The 17174-nt window shown below is 36.2% G+C and overlaps 1 protein-coding gene across 1 annotated transcript in view; it reads left to right on the top strand.

Moving 5' to 3' along the window:
* Nucleotides 1–9123, top strand: part of SDCCAG8 (serologically defined colon cancer antigen 8) — a gene marked incomplete at its 5' end in the record, with an annotated part of 65562 nt that extends 56439 nt beyond the window's left edge. The window contains 2 exons of the mRNA XM_010281818.1: nt 2119–2227; nt 8988–9123. Of these exons, the coding sequence (XP_010280120.1) occupies nt 2119–2227; nt 8988–9123 (245 nt within the window). The remainder of the gene's footprint in view (nt 1–2118; nt 2228–8987) is intronic.
* Between the last annotated feature and the right edge of the window lie 8051 nt (nt 9124–17174).

The raw sequence follows: 17174 nt of genomic DNA, 5'->3' as shown, positions 1-17174 counted from the left end.
GATTAGAGCCTGGGCACTCACTCACAAGCCAGGCCCACGCCTTACTGTGAAATGACATCAGGAACACCTGTAACCTTTGGCTGGCCGAAGGGAGCAGATGCTAACTACACCGGAGATTCCGAATTACATATTAGTTAGCGTTTAAAAGAGAAAATGGAAAGTATTGCCCACTGTCTGTTGATTTCAGAGTGCTGCTCTCACATCTGTTGCACCATCTGGATTATGAGTTTATTTACCTGTGTTCAAGAAACGTAAAGCTGAGAGAGACCACAACAAAGTAGAAAAACAAAGGGCTTGTTTTTGGCTGGATTTTCAGGCACACATGTTATATAAAGAAAATAGCATCAGAAGCTCTGCGGGAAATGCTCTGAGCTTACAGTTAAAGTCTCCTGAATAGCATTGAACAGTTCCCACAGTACACACATTATAGCTACTCTAAAAGCTTAATGAGTTTGCTTCGGCATCCAAACTGGAGAAAAGCTTTAGCCATTAATCGGTTCTTAATTCACTGTCGCAGCTGGATGTAATTCACTGGCTCCAAATTGATATGTTCCTTTATTTAATCTTTGCAGCCTCAAACATTTTTAGCATTACCATGTGCCCCCCACACACCCTCAATCTAGAAGAAAGATGTTTAATCCCTTGCATACTTCAGGTTCTCATAATAGAAGACTTCATTGCATTGACTTAGCTGATCAATAACTTCTAACCTTTAATCTGGAAGTAAAATGAGTTTTCCAAACAAACAAAAAAAAGCCTTTTGTTATTGTGAAGTACTGTGCTAACAACATTAATAAAGGTGCATATTATAAGCAAAAAAAGAAATTTTTAGAGAGGAAATCTCCAACCCCTGGCATTGGGAAGGAAGAGAAGCTTCAGCTGTTATGGAACATGGTATATTAATATGTTTAATAAAATACCAATTTTACCCACCAGTCCTGCAATACGTTTAGAAAAATGTTGTTGCATGTATTAATCCTAAGCAGTGTCAGATGATACCTGAGGTAGCAGGCACATTTACATCTGCCAAAAGATTTTCTATCTTTTTGCAGCATTATCAAAGTACTAGAGGACCTTTCCGTGTGTTCAGGGAATGTAAACAGCTATAAACAGCTACATTATGGCTGCTGTCTACACAGTAGGAAAAGAAAAGAAGCTCTCAGAATCATTTTTTCCCACTATAGCCAGCACATCTGCATATGACCAAGTGTAATTTTGCACAAGAGATGTGTAATTTACACTCCTGATGCATAAATTGTCCCAGTACACAAAAATGAAACAACATTATGTCTGAGTTTGTTTTTATATATCTCTAGTAGGGTTAGAAGAAGTTGAAAATTATAGTCATTTATTATGTACATAAAGAAACCCTTGTGTATTATGACCCTACACACATACAAGGAATTCGGGTAATAGTCTTCTCTCTTTCTCTGATTTTAAAAGCAGAAATCAAGAAACATCATTTTGCAGTTCCTTCCTTTTGAAAGAATAAAGGTGCTTGATTTCTAGATCACAAGTTTTGGTGCAGCCCAAACTGATAGTAACTGAAAATTAATTTATAAAATGGTTTCACTGCAACTGTCACTGGACAATAAGTCTATATCTTATCATTAAAGAGAAGAAAATACATTAACCATAGTAAGCGCAGCACCCAGTAAATAAAAGAAATGTTTTTTTAAGAGGAGAATGAAATGAGTCTACAGTGTGAGTTACTGGGTTGCCAGTGTATCCTCTGCACCAGTTGAGCAAGCAAAAGGCTGCTAAGGCATGGCTTCCCAATTTTATTCCTCCCAGAAATGATAATGAACTTCCAGCTAAAAAGCAAAACCATCAGATTAGGTATGTAGTCTTTATGGTGATTCCTCTTGTACAAGACCTGATTCAGTGGCAACATCACTTAAACACTTTATCTTAGATTATTCTGACGCAGAGCCTTTATTTGGTGAATGATGATGTCGTAATTCCATGTCCAAGTAGCTGAAGTTTAAAAAACATACCAAAACCAGAAGGATCTAGAGGAAAGACATTAAGAATATAAACAAAAAAAAAAATCTAAATTGTCTATAATTTTATATAATTGTAAATAAATTTCTCATATTATAATTTTATAATTTCTAGTAAATGAACTGGATTCGTTGCTGACCTCCCAGAATACATTCATAACAAAATTAAAAGAAGAATGTTTTCTGTTGGGAAGGAAGTTGGAACAAATGTCAGAAAAATACAGGTTAGTATATTTTTCTTACCCTGTCCCTTTTATTGTTATGACATGCTTATATTTTTATATTTATTATTATTCATTTTGTCCCAGGTATTGCACATGCTCTGAATATAATATATGCCACTTAAAAAACATGGATGGACTTTTATCCAGGATAATTCTAATTTTCCACTTTTCAGATCATGTTTCTGGCTATTACTTCAAATTTCTTAGACAATTCCAATGTAAAAACTGCATACTGTTTTCTTCCTGATCTTCCCATTCTTGATATGAAGAGTGGAAAATTGTTCACAGAGCTACAATTCAAGTTCATCTGAAATTATATGAAAAATACTAGATAGCTGAAGTTCTCAAAACTGTAGTCTGTTGGTTTAATTATTTACTTCAAGCTTCATTCACGATATTGCACACTGAATAATCATGTCTGAAATAATTGTCATCAAAATTGCTTGTCATTGAAGCTCTGATTCTGCTGCCACTTGTTATGTGGAGCTCTTGTTAAAATCAGTAGCAGGTCTAAATACCATAAATAAAGCCATTAAAAATTCAGGAAGAGAACAAAACCTGGAAGCAGTAACTGGTTGAAATAAATACAAGAGTACGAAGGTATCTATTTAAAAGTTCTGTAGGACAGGACTATCTTTTTAAAAATGAAAAAAAAAAATTAATTTTGTAGTTCTATACCAGTAAATCATTTGATTTTCCATTTTAAAGTGTGAAAATAGTCTCTGTTGAAACTTTCTGTAGGGTTCATATTTAGGGTAGTAAACAGGCCTGAAATGGTGTGTTGGCATTCTGCAACTTCTGTAAATTTTGTGTAAACTGAATTTGGTAATAAAGGGTAGGATTCATCTTGCATGGCTTATGTGAAGTAAAAAAAACACTCAGCAAAGATAAAATCGGTTTTCAAGATAGGATTCTTCTGCTGGGCGGATTTAATCATCCTGCTGGGGTAACATAACAGGGGCAACACTCACTTGGGGAGAGAACTCATTTATCCCAGTATCCTGTTTGCAGGAATGGTCAAAGGGGAATGATAAAAGTAGATGATAGACACACACACACACACACACATATATATATATGTAAAAAATATATGATGCTTCCCACAGGTACTGCCTCCACTGCCCATCCTACTTTCCACTGAATATAAAATGTTGACTAGCTGTTAAGTGGCTGAAGTTGGGAGATAAATCCCATCCAGAGTGTTTGGGGAAGAAATTAGAATCTTGAGGAAATGTAATCAATCTTACCTTACAAGTGTTGTGATGGGTACTTGAGAGAGAAGCAAACAGAATTTTTCTTCTGAAAAAGCAGGGCTTTTCTGCTAAAGTAATACAAAATCTTAAAAGATTCAAATGTTATTATTATTCCAGCAATAAAAATGCACACAGACTTTGTTGCTAGAGCTCACAGTCACAGACTAGTAACTGTAAAAGGATGAAGGAAAGACAGAAAACATACTGTGAAAACACATTATTCTCTGAAAATAAATACCAGAGATTGCCAAGTGTTTCTCCACCTAGCAGCATTAGCTGACTATGTCAAGAACCTGAAAAGGGGAAAAGGAGCCCTCTTGGATCTCTTGGAAGTGGTATATTTTGCACAAGAAAAAGTATGAAAGAAGTATGAGAGCAGTTCTGAGAAGGAGCCCTAAAATAGCTTGAGCTTGCCTTCATGGGAGTGGGAGCTAATGCAGTCAGTAGCAAGAATGGAGGAATAGGTAGGGACAAAGAAAGCATGTGAAAATGAGAACAGAAATGTGGAACTGGAAATGGTAGAAAATGGTAAACTAATAGATGGCTTCAAAAAATGATGTGATCAGGAGATGCAGAAAATGTCTTTGGCCAAGTTTTAAACTCATGATCAGTATATGTATCTTTCAGTAACGTCTCTCCGTAAGGCAATCTTCATGCTCATTGTCACTGGATATAGTGTAAAACCACAATTCTGGGACAGAATGCTGTAGCTTTGTCTTCTGAAAAAAAAAGTAATCATTTTTGGAAGATTTTATAACTTAGGTCTCGTATACATTGATAAAAGCAGATCATGAAGCAGCAGTGTGCCCTATTTGCATGGAAAAGACTTTTTCCATGTTGTTTTCCATGTTTTTGGCCTTATCATAAACTGAATTTTGGACCTGGATGTGTATTTTCTTGCTATACTTCTAGAATCTGTGTCTTAGTTTCCATGGGGTTAAGAAATAACTGTATACTATCAGTACCATTATTTAATTGGTAAAACACTCAAGCTTTTTTAATAACAAATGCAAGGGTAAGTTTATATAAAATTTTGGGGATTTGCTAGGAAGTAAATGGCCCATTGGTAATAAGAGGCATTTCAAATTTACCTGTGACAACTACACGATTTCAGTGGGACACCTCTGAATTGCACATATATCTTATATTTAATACAGGTTTTCTAAGAAATTTAAACTGAAGTTTTCTTGTTAATATGTAAGCTGGAACCATTTTTGTGAGCTGGCCTCTACACAGGATTAGAAAAGCTTCAGAAAGACAATGTCAGACAAATTATAAACCCCTCAAGCTGTGCAGAAAGAAGATAGTGTCTGTGAAGGTTTTTGTATGCATAGGCATGTTTAAAAATACAGTCCTTTGTTGATTTCTTCTCTGTTATTTTGTTCTTTTTTTTTTTTTCTCTGATTGTCACTGTCTGGGTTTCTAGGTTGTAGATTAATGCTTAACACTACCCACTGTGTATTTGTGATTTGCGTTTTGTAATTAAGGGGAACAATGGGAGTCCATTGGGTCTCGTTATATATAATGGTTGGTTTAATTTGTTTCACTTCTATCTTGTTAATTGTAAATTGATCATTAAGATTTGAATTCTAATCTGTCACCAGGGTTGTGAGTATTGAAGCTAGAGCAATGATCCTGGTTTTAATCACTGATGATGAGAAACAAATTTTATCATTTTGGTACATATTGCAGTTCATATATTTTAACACTGTATTTTATGGTGTTATAAATATTGTTAAATGACTTTTAGTGTAGTTTTACTGTTTGGACTATAATGTATAAATTATATGACTGGTTTGGCAACAGTAGGCATCCAACTGTGTGAGTTTAATTGAAGTAAAGAACACACACCCGGCTGAACTATTTTTCTGCATGTTCGGTTGACTGCAGTCATTGCGCTCAATACCAGAAGTGAGATGTTTGCTGAAGATAGCCGTACGAAGATGTGAAACAGTCTGTCTGAAGGATCAGACGTTAAAACTATATGCAACAATACTGTGTCAGCAGAAAATATTTTAGAGCATGTATTTAATTGCTGTACAACTAAAGAATTGGTTTTAAGAGTAGGAAAAGGCAGTGCTTAAAAAGCGCTGCAGTGCAAAAGGTAATTCAGAGGAGTAAAGGCAGCACTGCTACCTTGGTGTTCAAAAATCAGTTCATCCTAAAAATATCCTAAGACTGACTTTGATTTGTCACTATTTAACATTTGCTGGTTCTTTGCCTCCACTATTTGAATGCTTTGGAGGAACCTGTGGTTTTGGTTTTTTTTTCCCAAGACTCTTCCATCAAGGATGGTGGATAAAAAGTTACATGTGTTTTTAAGTAGAAGTTGAGGCTTTCTTGGTAGTTGAATGGATCCAGAAGTATAGAGGGTTTTTTTGTTGTTGTCCTTGTCCTCCCCCAGTCATCATCAATTATTTTTAACGCAGTGACAAGTAAATGAGATTTGGCAAAAATCTATTACCCATCTCCTTATAAGCATGTATTTTACATTTTCATTTTCCTGTGGCATTGTAGCTTTGCTCTGTGCAGTTTCAAAATAATGTTGATTTCATACAGGTCTTTTGAGTGTATCAGATCTCAGAAGCACACACAGACACATTGACATGACACTATGATTTGTGGGGCCAGCCTGAGTCTGCAGAAGTGCAACTCCATGCAGAGTTCAGCTCAGATGGCAGCACTCCAAATGTCTGCATGCTTCAGTTTCTTCTAAGTCCACCACAGCTTACTACTCGGTCTGTTGGACCCAGAGTAGCTCTTGTGGAGCAACATAAGCATGTCAGTGCTGTGTCCTTTAGTTGTTCTGGATCCATCAGACATAGTGCTTAGTGCACAGATTTTTCTGATTTACCTCTGTCCCTGGCATTACATGTGGGCTATCTCTGAAGTTCAGGACTGTGTACTTTGGCACGTGCCCCTCGCCTCTCCTGTCCCTGCTGTTACAGCTTGGGAGCAGAGTGATTCAGAAGTATTTACACAGACCCAGTCCTGCCCTGGCTGGGTGGAGTTGCTACTCCTAGTATACATGTGCTGTCACATTCAGTACAGTTGTTCTGCTTGTTACAATTGGTTGGTTTTGTGTTTGGTTTTTTTAAACTAACAATTTTGACATTATTTAGATATCACATAGAATTAAGTGTTCTGTCTTGATCTTTGAAAACTGAGGTGGATAAGTGGTGTATTAAAGATGCAGAGGAAGTCTTTGTCAGGTTATAATGAAGACTCTTGGTATGCAGTCTTGTACTGGGACCAGTGTTCTCTCTTTAATGCCGACACGTGAACCTTTTATCATTGACCTTAGTAGGCATTCTGCCCTTCATATGTGCTGTCCTCCAAAATTTCAGTGCAATGAAATACTTGAATCTGGATGGTCAGGCTCTTAAATGTTTTACTTGGAAGGGTCACTGTGTAAATAATATTTTAACTGGAATGTTTGGGTTTTTTTCTGAGTTAAACTGTAATTACAAATGACATGCTTTAAAGCATCAGGCATTTAGAACTGTATTTCAGAGATTGAAAGTCATGCTACTCATGTTTTCAATGAATTCAGTACTTTCTTTTGTTCCGTTAGTTGTAATTTTCAGTAGCATTTTGGTTTTCGTTTATTTGAATCCTTTGATCTTTCCCGAAAGACTTTGGGCACCTTCAAATGTGCTGGAGATTAGTAAGTCCCTTTAAAACTTTGGGATTTTTATCACCTTGAAAGTTGCTGCTGTTTCTGTGAATGAGATAGCCCCATATAAATACATAAAAAGAAGCAGGATCCCCCAAACATGATCATTTACAGTATCTCTACATGACAAATGCTGTTGCTGCATTTTGCTGGCAAAAAAGGAATGCAAGATGGCAGATGAGTTTAGTCCCTGTTACCATTTGGTCGTGCTTTGTTACATTAGGTCTTTGTTGACCTGCTCTGCAGTGGACCTTTGCTTTGATCCACTGATTGTCTTTCTTACAATATCAGTATCAAGTACAGACTGTGTTCACGCTGTGTGAGAACAATTGGTCCAACCGACAATGCTTTGTTAATGCTGACGCTTAAGTTACTAGTATTTCTGTCAAATGACCAGTGCACCTTTCTCTAACATCCTGCCCACTGTTAAGTACCTGTCCAGGAAGCTCTTGTGCATTTAAGTTTGATGAACAAATGCATCAGCACAATTCTGATGTATTTGTCGGTGATGTTCCTTAATTATAACTCCCTATCTATTCTTAATTATAACTCCCTCTATATACTATAACTCCCTATCTAAATTCAATTACATACAATATTCTTCCAAAGTTTCCCTTGCTAAATTCTTTTAGATTCAGAGATGATATCATGTATTGTTCTCTATTTAAACATGAAAAGATTATGTTGTCATTTCCAGATTTGACTTGTCAGTGTAACAACATGTTTTTGAGGGAGGAGTATTCCTTCCCCCCTGCACTTTGTTGTATTTTTCAGAATGTCAGTTGTTGTTGCATTCTGTAACAGCCAGGAAGGTAAAGTATCTTTCTGCTGTAACTGAAGCATATTTAAGTTTATGATTTAAAGATATCTCAGAAGCTTTTTAACCTCAAGATCTGGAGTGGCAGATGCCGTAAAACAAATTTGCTTGCTTTTGATTCTTACTTTCTGATGGTATAGCAGATTCTGACATGTTCTCATTAACCTTTTCCAAAGAGTTAAACTGTACAAGTGCATAATGTATATTTTATCACAATTTAATCTGGGATCTTTTCCTGTTATTAAGAAACAGCTCATGCCTGTTTCTCCATGGGCTGATGGTTAGAGATGTAGCAAGTAGCAGTCCCAGGTCATTCATGGATCTGGTGTCTTAGCTCACCCGTGAAGAATAAGAATTGCTAGAAGTGACTAATTTTCTTAAAGGCTGTGCCAAGTTTTATGTATATGAGGGTGTGCCTCTATGATTTGTCCCTTATTTCTTAAGGTTTTATTAATTTTCCTCTTAATCTGTTGTTTGTTTGTTGTTTTTTTTTAATCTGTGTAATGGTATTTTGGCCATATTAGGTTATTAAAGTTTCTAAAACAGTACCACTATTAAGAGTTGAACCTGTACAGCTCAGTAAAGGTTGAACAAGTTTTTAGTAGCCATTTTTTAAATTGGATGTTAACTTTTACTAATAAAGAACTTGAAATGTGTTTTCAAAATGCTGGCCGGATTCTTGCTTAACAAGTATGAATTTACATTTATTGATCTTATTTAACATCAACACATAATACCAAATGACATGCCTGTTTAAATTAGGCTGAAATTAACATAGCCAGCCTATGGCTGAGTGATTGCCATTGGCATATTTACCAGATACCCTTCAGCATCGTGTTCTTTTGTCTTAAGATTATTTGAAATGGTGTTTTGTTTCTGTAAGTTCTAGTAATAGCCTGTTTATGCATTACATATACATGTATGAAATTTTATAAATGCTGAAGCCCCATATTGATGGCACGCTGCAGGATGAAATCTGACAACATCCATCATCACTGTATTTTACTTCTCTAGATCTGAAGTCAACCAGCTTAGTCAGGAAAAAGAGTATCTTCATGGCAGATTGGAGAAGATGCAGAAACGGAATGATGAATTGGACCAACAGTGTATCCAGCATGGGAGAATGCATGAGAGGATGAAGTCGAGGTAGGGGTCCTGTTAATCTGTCAGTATGTGGTATGCTCTTCTGTACCTGTTATGTTGTGTAAATGTAAAAATGACACTAAGTTGTTCAAAAGTAATATTTTTTCCTTATGAAAATGACCACCCTTTCCCCCTCCCCAAGCATTCTGTCAAGTTTTTTTATAACATCTTTTGCTTGTGCCATTTTGGATAAATAAAAGGAAAGCTTGAACAACATAGTCTTCCAAAGAATTTAAGCCTGGTACATATGTGTGTGGGCTGCTTCGGCTGTTCTCTGCTCTAACTTGGATGAATTGTCTTACCATATTAAAAAAAAAGGGGGGGGGGGTGAGGAGGAAGGGGAGAGGAGGTTATTCAGTAATATGAATGTACAGTACAGATGTGGATTCCATAATGCCATTTAATAGGTGTATTATTGGAGTTTACCATCTTACCTTTCTCAATAATATTTAACTTGTATAAACAGACAAATCTTACTGAAGATCTTAGTAACCAGAGAACTATTAACAGCTTCCAGGCAGTACTAGCCTTTTCAGAGACGTAGCAACTTCCTTAGGAAGAGCTGGGAGCAGCTACAGCAAGACTAGTATGGAATATTTCCACCGATACCAACTGACCGTTCTGGCCAGCGTGTCCAGACTGATAATGCCTTGTGCTGTGATTTGCATTAGATGTCCTTAAAGATCACTGTGGAGACTTTCCTTTTTGGTATCAGAAAGTTCATCTCTGGTCTCTTGTTCTGTTTTCCACTCCCCATTCAGTGTAACAGGCACTGGAAAGAGCTTGGGTATGGTTGGGGAGATAGAGGATGAAGTAGGGAGATGACTGAGAGGCAACTCTGCAAACCCAATCAGCTGAGCTACCTCTTGTCAGTAGTGAAAAGCAAAATGCAGTTTAACTTCATTTGGACTAGACAGTCCTGGCTGGGCAAAATTCTGTTAGCTTTTTTTGACCACTGACCACCTAATAGGAACAGGGCTTGCACGTATTGAAGCAGCTAGTCTTGTATGCTCTTTATTTTTCTTTTTCTCCAACTATTGATTTTTTTAATTTTATTTTTTTCTGCCCTCTATTCATTCTCTGTCTGTCCATATCAGCTTGTTTTTTTGCAAGGTCTCCATACATTCTTTTCGGTCATCTAGACCTCCTTCTTTCCTCTTCCTTTTCAGATTTCTGTCTGTACCTCATCCTGTTCTTCTGTAACCCAGGATTGTCATCATCTTTTATAGCTCAGAGAGCAAAGAAATTCAAAATGCTATAACTGTGTCACTAGTTTATGTGACCACATAATCTTTCTGTTTATCTCACCTCCCTTTTGGTTGCTTTACTCGTGGTGGATTTTTAGCATCTGGGGGACATGCACTGAGTACTCAGGGTTACTTTCAGGAGAAAAAAAAAAATTTTTTTTTTTCCCTCCTAGCTCTTCTCCTGTAGAATTATTAGTATCTAGCTGAATTTTAAGACTGCTTTGTAAGTTTTTAGGACAACCTTCCCTCTGTCAGAACCAAATAGATCTACTGGAAAATGTTGCTCATTCTCTGCTGTGCAGCAGCAATGATTATGCACTAGAAAAGATTGAAAGCATTAATCCAGAACAGAAAAGTGGTTTGAATGCAGAGTGGTCATGCTGCAGGCAGTGCCTTACCTTCTGCTGCTGTTTTGCTGACAACAAGGAGAGAAAACAGGACAGTGATAGCATTTGTCTTATTTAATATTTTAAAACATGCAAGTATGGCAGATTATCAGGTATTTGAATCAGGAACAGTATACCTTACCAGCATTTTAAGAAGGGATTATTTTAACATATTTTTAATTATGAACTTGCACTATATTCCTTTAAAATCCAGGTAATAAGTGACAAGGCTGATATAATAAGCTGCTTTAAAAATACAGGGTAATCTAATTTTAGTTTCCATGTGAAAACTGTAATAGATTTTCAGTATCAGTTCTCAAATGCTATAAATTGGCTATGAAGTATTCGGATCTAGGTGAAGAAAAGCAGAAAGCATAACTACTACAACAAATAAATCTCCCAGTTCCTTATATTTATGTTGAATGACTTCACCAAATAAAAATAGTGATCTTTCTCTTCTGATTTGGAAAATAGAAATCTGACTATGCTATTTAGTAAAGACAGAAGAACAAATAATAATAGTGTGTTTTGCCTCAGATTTTCGTCTATCACTCAGATACTAATAATCATAGTGAAATAAAGTTAAGGATGATTACTTCTTTACACGGTATGTTTCCCCTTTGTATGCAGCTACAAATAGCACTTTTTGCCACACAGTCCTGCAAAGTGAGTTCCTACCTAATTTTCTAGCTGTTGTTGTTCTGTCTGTCTTTAGAAAGTTTCTTGTACCAAAACGATTTTGACTGAACTTGGGACCTAACATTTGCATTTGAATAATAAAGAATTGTGGTGTTTCTTTAAGAAAAGATCTCTATCACTCTTGTGTTCTCCTAGGAGAATATGACAGGCCCTGATATAAGAATTTTGTGGAGGGAGCAAGATCTAATAGATAAATCGGAATTTCTTTTGGAGCAACAATGTTTTGGCAATTGTGATAGTTGCATTCCTGAAAGTGAACAAGATAACTTTCTCTGCCATTCCTATCTTTCTGTCTGAATATGTGCTGCAAATGAATATAGTCCAAAATGATACAAGCATGTTTTAAAGAAAGAGATTACTTTAAATTGCAATCGTTAAAGACAGTTTTGAATCAGCCTTTTCAATGTTATGCAAATATCTATCCCTTTCCGTGTGTTTTTGCTCAGTGAAATAGGGCATTAAAAGAAATAGATGTTCATCTAAATGATAGAGTTCACACATTGTCATGGTTTAGCCCCAGCCGGCGACTAAGCCCCACGCAGCCGCCCCCTCACTCCTCCGCGGTGGGACGGGGGGGGGAACCGGAAGAGTAAACGTGAACGGAGGACAGGGGACACATGCTATTGAAGCAAACTTGAAAGATGTATGGTTTGCAGGACTAGGGTCACACGTTAAGACTGCAGTGGAGCTCATGAAGAGGTGTTCATTTAATATGGTTAATCTAGCAGCCCTGTGGAGTTTTGCTTTAGATACTTACTTGATGTTTTTTTTATGTTAGTTTGTTCTTGTTTTGGTGGTTTTTGCAGCTATGTACTTTTCCTTTTAGACAGTGATATGTTTAGCTATGTAGATTATCTCAAAAGTATTAATTAACATGACATAGGGTCACAGATGTACCACTGGAAGTGAGCTGGCCAACATGTGTGACTTTCTGGATCTGAGTCTTGGAGAAATAAAATCGTGTCTGTTATGTAGCAAAGAGCACTTTGATAAACTTTCAACCTGAAAGCAAATTTTATTATAATCTTCAAATTCCCATTCTGTGGTATGTATTCATTGTAGAAATTAGGAGGTAGCAGAAAGCACAGAATTTCTTATAAGGCAGCTCTAAAGATCAAAAACTAGCCAAGAATACAAAGAATATGTAGCAAAAAATAAAAATTTAAGCTACTTGTTTTCCTTCTGTGCTCCACTCCACACACAAAATAAATAGGTTCCAGAGGAAGGAAAAACCAAAATCAAATTAATTGAGTAACTGTACGCATAACATTGGTTATAAACATTTATAAACAATGGTTATAAACATAAACATTCACTCCTTTGTTTTCAAACTGAATTCCAAGGCATGCATTGTAACCTCTGTAGTTAGATCAGTTCTGTATATGCAGATACACTTTCTTGCAAGCTCTGTTCTCTTCCAATTTGGGGAGCAAGAAGAAAAAGACAAGAATCTGCCTAGATCTGCTATTGATGGAACATATTTATGAATAAGTTATATTTGCCCAAGCTGCCGTGGATTTCATCAGGCCATTTAAGCTTTCACTGAACTTAGTTAACAACACTTACAGGTACAAAGTTGAATTGCAACTTTTCTTTTCTGCATCTATTCTTCTTATCATAAAGCAGGCATCTGATTGTAAGTCATCTGTTTAGAGAATTTCTTCTGTGGACAGTCAGTATCTAAAAGGGGAAGCATTTAACTTAATATAGTGAGCTCTTTTCTGTGTACATTTCCTGTTAAAGACCCAGGTGATGTGTGGGAATACAGCAAATATGGAGTAGTGTCTTCAAGTAGGAGAAGAAAATCCTAGGCAATCCGTTTTCTTTTTTCAAGCTGAGCCAGACATGCCTTTACTTCTTATCAAGCAGCAAAAAAGAGCACATGGGCAGTAGTTTGTATGAAGTATGAGGCTCTTTTGAAATGTTTTTAATAAAGCATAAATTTAGAAGCTTCTAATGAATTTTTTTCCAAACATTTTTCCAAACTAAGTTCACTATATGGGATCTGGGGATATGGGTCTTCTCTAAAACTTCAGTTTTGGTGGTTAGAGTTGGTATTACTGTTATTTTTGCTGTAATGTGTGTGTGATCACTGTCCAATCTGTCTAACATTAACAATAATAATAAATTTTATGCAAATTTCTATGGGGTTTTTCGTTGTGGTAGCTTTTTGGGGGTGACAGTGTTGGATGTATTTTGACTGTATTTTTGGTAGCTAAAGTTTAAAAAGAAGAGCCTACAGGAATGGCAGTTTGGGGCAGATGTGTGTCTATTCCTCAGGCATCAGTGGTTGTAAGTTAACTATAAAAATGTTACAACCATCTGTGTAACAAGACGGCAGAGATCTGCTCTTGCCTGTTACTATAAATAAGAAGGAGATTTGTTTGACTTCATAGACATTGGATTTATAAAGACTATATGTGTCAAATCGTAACTACGTGCCATGTTGCTGAGATGTGTCTGCAGCCAACTACCTGGGGTGTCTTCCCCTTCAGACACTCTAGTGTAGTGCAGCAACCGTGCAGAAATGTCTGTATAGCACAACATGTGACAAATTGTATTTGTTTTCTACCTATGAGGAAATGTATGATTCTTACGGATAAGCTTATCTGGAAGAGTAGCTAACATGGATTCATAAAAGGACCACTCAAGGAGTTAGAGAGAAAATGTGACATTTAGTTTGACAGTTATTTTAAGGTTTTTCCCACCATTAAATTTATTTTTTGTTGTTGCTACCAAGTGATAGTGTATGAAAGATTATCTATGCATGAGAGAACACACATATATAAGAATTGAGACATGTATATATTGAGAATATATCAGCAGTTTCAAGTAATTGATACATAAAATCACAATAGCAGCTTTGCTGTCACTATTACACTTCTGAATTGAGATTTTGGATTTCTTTGGCAAATCTCCAGTAGAACAATTGATTGAAATTATTTTGTGATAATGGGAGCAGTCAAGTTGCATTTAAAATTTTACATGTTCTGCCTAAAGCTATTGTATTTTTTTAATGTGTGTGTTTTTCAAGAAATAATGATGGGTAGAAGAACTCAGTTTTGATCATTGCCTAAAAGACCTCTATTTGTTTCCAGCCCAGTTTGTTCTTTGTTGGTTGTATTGTCTTCCTTATTTTTATTTTACTGATAGGTTAGGGTTTTTTTAATAACAGTGAGGCAATTGTTACTGTCTTCTTACTAGACCATCATCTGTTTTTAAATGCAGTTATAGAATAGAAATACACTAAATTTTGGCTTTTTAGTTTAAAATGCATTAATTTTTATATTGAAAACAGAGATGAACATATGAAGTCTCCATAACATCTTTGATATTAAAGTTGCCTCAATGTTTAAAGAGCAGTATGCCCCACTTTTTCCTGAGCACCATTATTCATACCCACATACCTTTGGTGTGGTTTCACTGTAGCAAGTGGAGACAGACTTGTTTGCGTAGCCTTTCATGCAAGGAGTTTGTGAAGGGCTGTGTGGTCTCTGTGTCCGGCATTGCAGTGCCTCCAGATAAAACTCTCAGCTCTGTCCAGAATTTGGGGTTATCACTGTTACTTTTTTTTTTCCATTGTTACTTTATAGACTCACATTTTAGGTTGAGAAATGTATACTGCAGAGAAGTAATGTTAGGAAATAATCAATGGGTGATGTGTATACACATACACACATACACATATATATGTTGCAAATCCTGGCAGTCTGAAAGTGTATTTGACTTTTGTTTAATGTTTTACTGTTTGCACATGGTCTGGAATAGAAACTGGATGTTCAAAATTCCTCTGTCCATCTCCAGTTCACTATCTGTTTACATACTATATATATGTTTGTCTATTGCCCCCCCCCCTTTAAATAGATGTCTAGATATGGTGTGTGTATATAAACGCATATATTATTTATGTTTTTATATTTATAATATTCCTGTTCCAAATAGTTAATAAAATATATAAGATTATATAAGCCCCAAATACTGTTTTTAAAGATTCCCCAACTACTTGTACAGTAGACACATAAACCAAAAATTATCTTAGTTGTTAGAAAACCTGAAAATGTATACCAAGAGTGAATACAGGGTCCTCAGAAAATGGTGCAAAATAATATGCAGATTAGTTGCTAGCCGCCTTAAGAAGCAAATGACAAGCAGAGGGAGATATTAGAGCCAATTTTCAGATAGATGTTTAGGGGATTTAATAATATTCTGTAAGATGTATTCGAGGTCATTAAGTACTGTGTCCCTCTACTACAGCTATCACTAAGTGTGTGTGTGTATAATTTTTTTTTTTTTAAATATATATATCCCTTTGAGAATGTATTGAGCTCCTTTGTAAAAGTCATTAGGCCTCACTGTTCCAATTTGGACAACTGATTCCAGCACCACTGATCTTCTGGCTGGGATCCTTCTTACTTTTGGTCTGAATTTATTTGTGTATGGCTTGTATCTGGTTGCTCTTGAACTAAAATTGGGGTAAGTAGCTATTTTGTTCTGCTTTTATTTTATCTGTACTGATAATGCAGATAATTATAGACAATGGTTGTATCCAGTCCTGCTTCTGATTAATAAGTGAAGCCTTCCTTTTTTGTTGTTCTTTTTGCAACAAGCTCTCTGTCACCCTTAGTTTTCTGATTGTTGACCTTTTTTGAACATGGGCAATCAGAACTGTCTATAGGGTTTTGGATCAAGGCATTTGAATATCTCGTATGGTGGAATTAATGTATTCGCTAGAACTTCCTTGACTGATGGATCCTACAATCATGTTTGCCTTTTTGACAGCTCCATAATATTGGCAGCTCATAATCCTTCTCTATCCAAGAAGTACATCTAGGACCTCTTCTTCCCAAGTAAATTCAAGTTGTTAGCAGAGACTTTTGCTATGAACTGAGAATGTGTTGAGTCCCTAGTGTAAGACTTTGTACTACAAAATTTCATCCTGTTTCTGCTGTTCCAATCTTCTGAGTCATCCATTTCTTTCTGTGCAGCATCTCAGATCTTCTCTAAGCTGATGACATCTCTTAAATTTATCAGCCCACTCCTGCTTTTTGTGCTGAGTCATAATTCAAAATATTCAAAAATCTGTTTGAACTTAAAGAAATCCACTTATAATTCTTCCTCACCTTCAGTTGTTCCTGTCGGCTGTAGTCTTTATTTTAGTCAGCTACTTATCAACAACATCTTAGTTAACGATTGCTGATGGGGCATGATATTTAATGTTTTGCTGAAGTTAATGTAAGTAAGATTTATTGCATTTCCTTTATCAAAAAATCAGCTGTCAAAGAATTTAGAATTGATGTGACAGAATCTACTTGGTCTAACTTATGTTTCTCATGTTTTCCATTTACCTTCATGTCCTTATATATTCTTTGTCCTTCAAAATTTGTTGTAGGCTTTTCATGCATTTGTTAATGGACTGATAATTATCTGAATTACCTTCTTTAAGGATTAGTTAATGCTGCATCTGTTTTAATTGCCTAAGAATGTAGCCAATGTGGGGAAGAAGGTGTGGAGGGGAAAACAATGGTGTCTGTGTTCCCTTTGCACATTAAGACAGCTGGCTACCACAATTTCAGTGTTTTAGAAACTGGAGAATAATATCTGGGGAAGGGATACCATAAAGTTGGGGGATAGTCGATGCCTCAAAGAAAAGCTAGCTGGAAGAATCGTCAGGTTTGCTTGCTTCTGTGTTGGACAGCTATCAACACTCAGACTAACACCCGCTCTGC

Source organism: Phaethon lepturus, unplaced genomic scaffold (genome assembly GCF_000687285.1).
Source record: "Phaethon lepturus isolate BGI_N335 unplaced genomic scaffold, ASM68728v1 scaffold3472, whole genome shotgun sequence".
In the NCBI taxonomy this organism is placed as follows: Eukaryota; Metazoa; Chordata; class Aves; order Phaethontiformes; family Phaethontidae; genus Phaethon; species Phaethon lepturus.
This window is presented reverse-complemented; position numbering and strand designations above follow the sequence as displayed.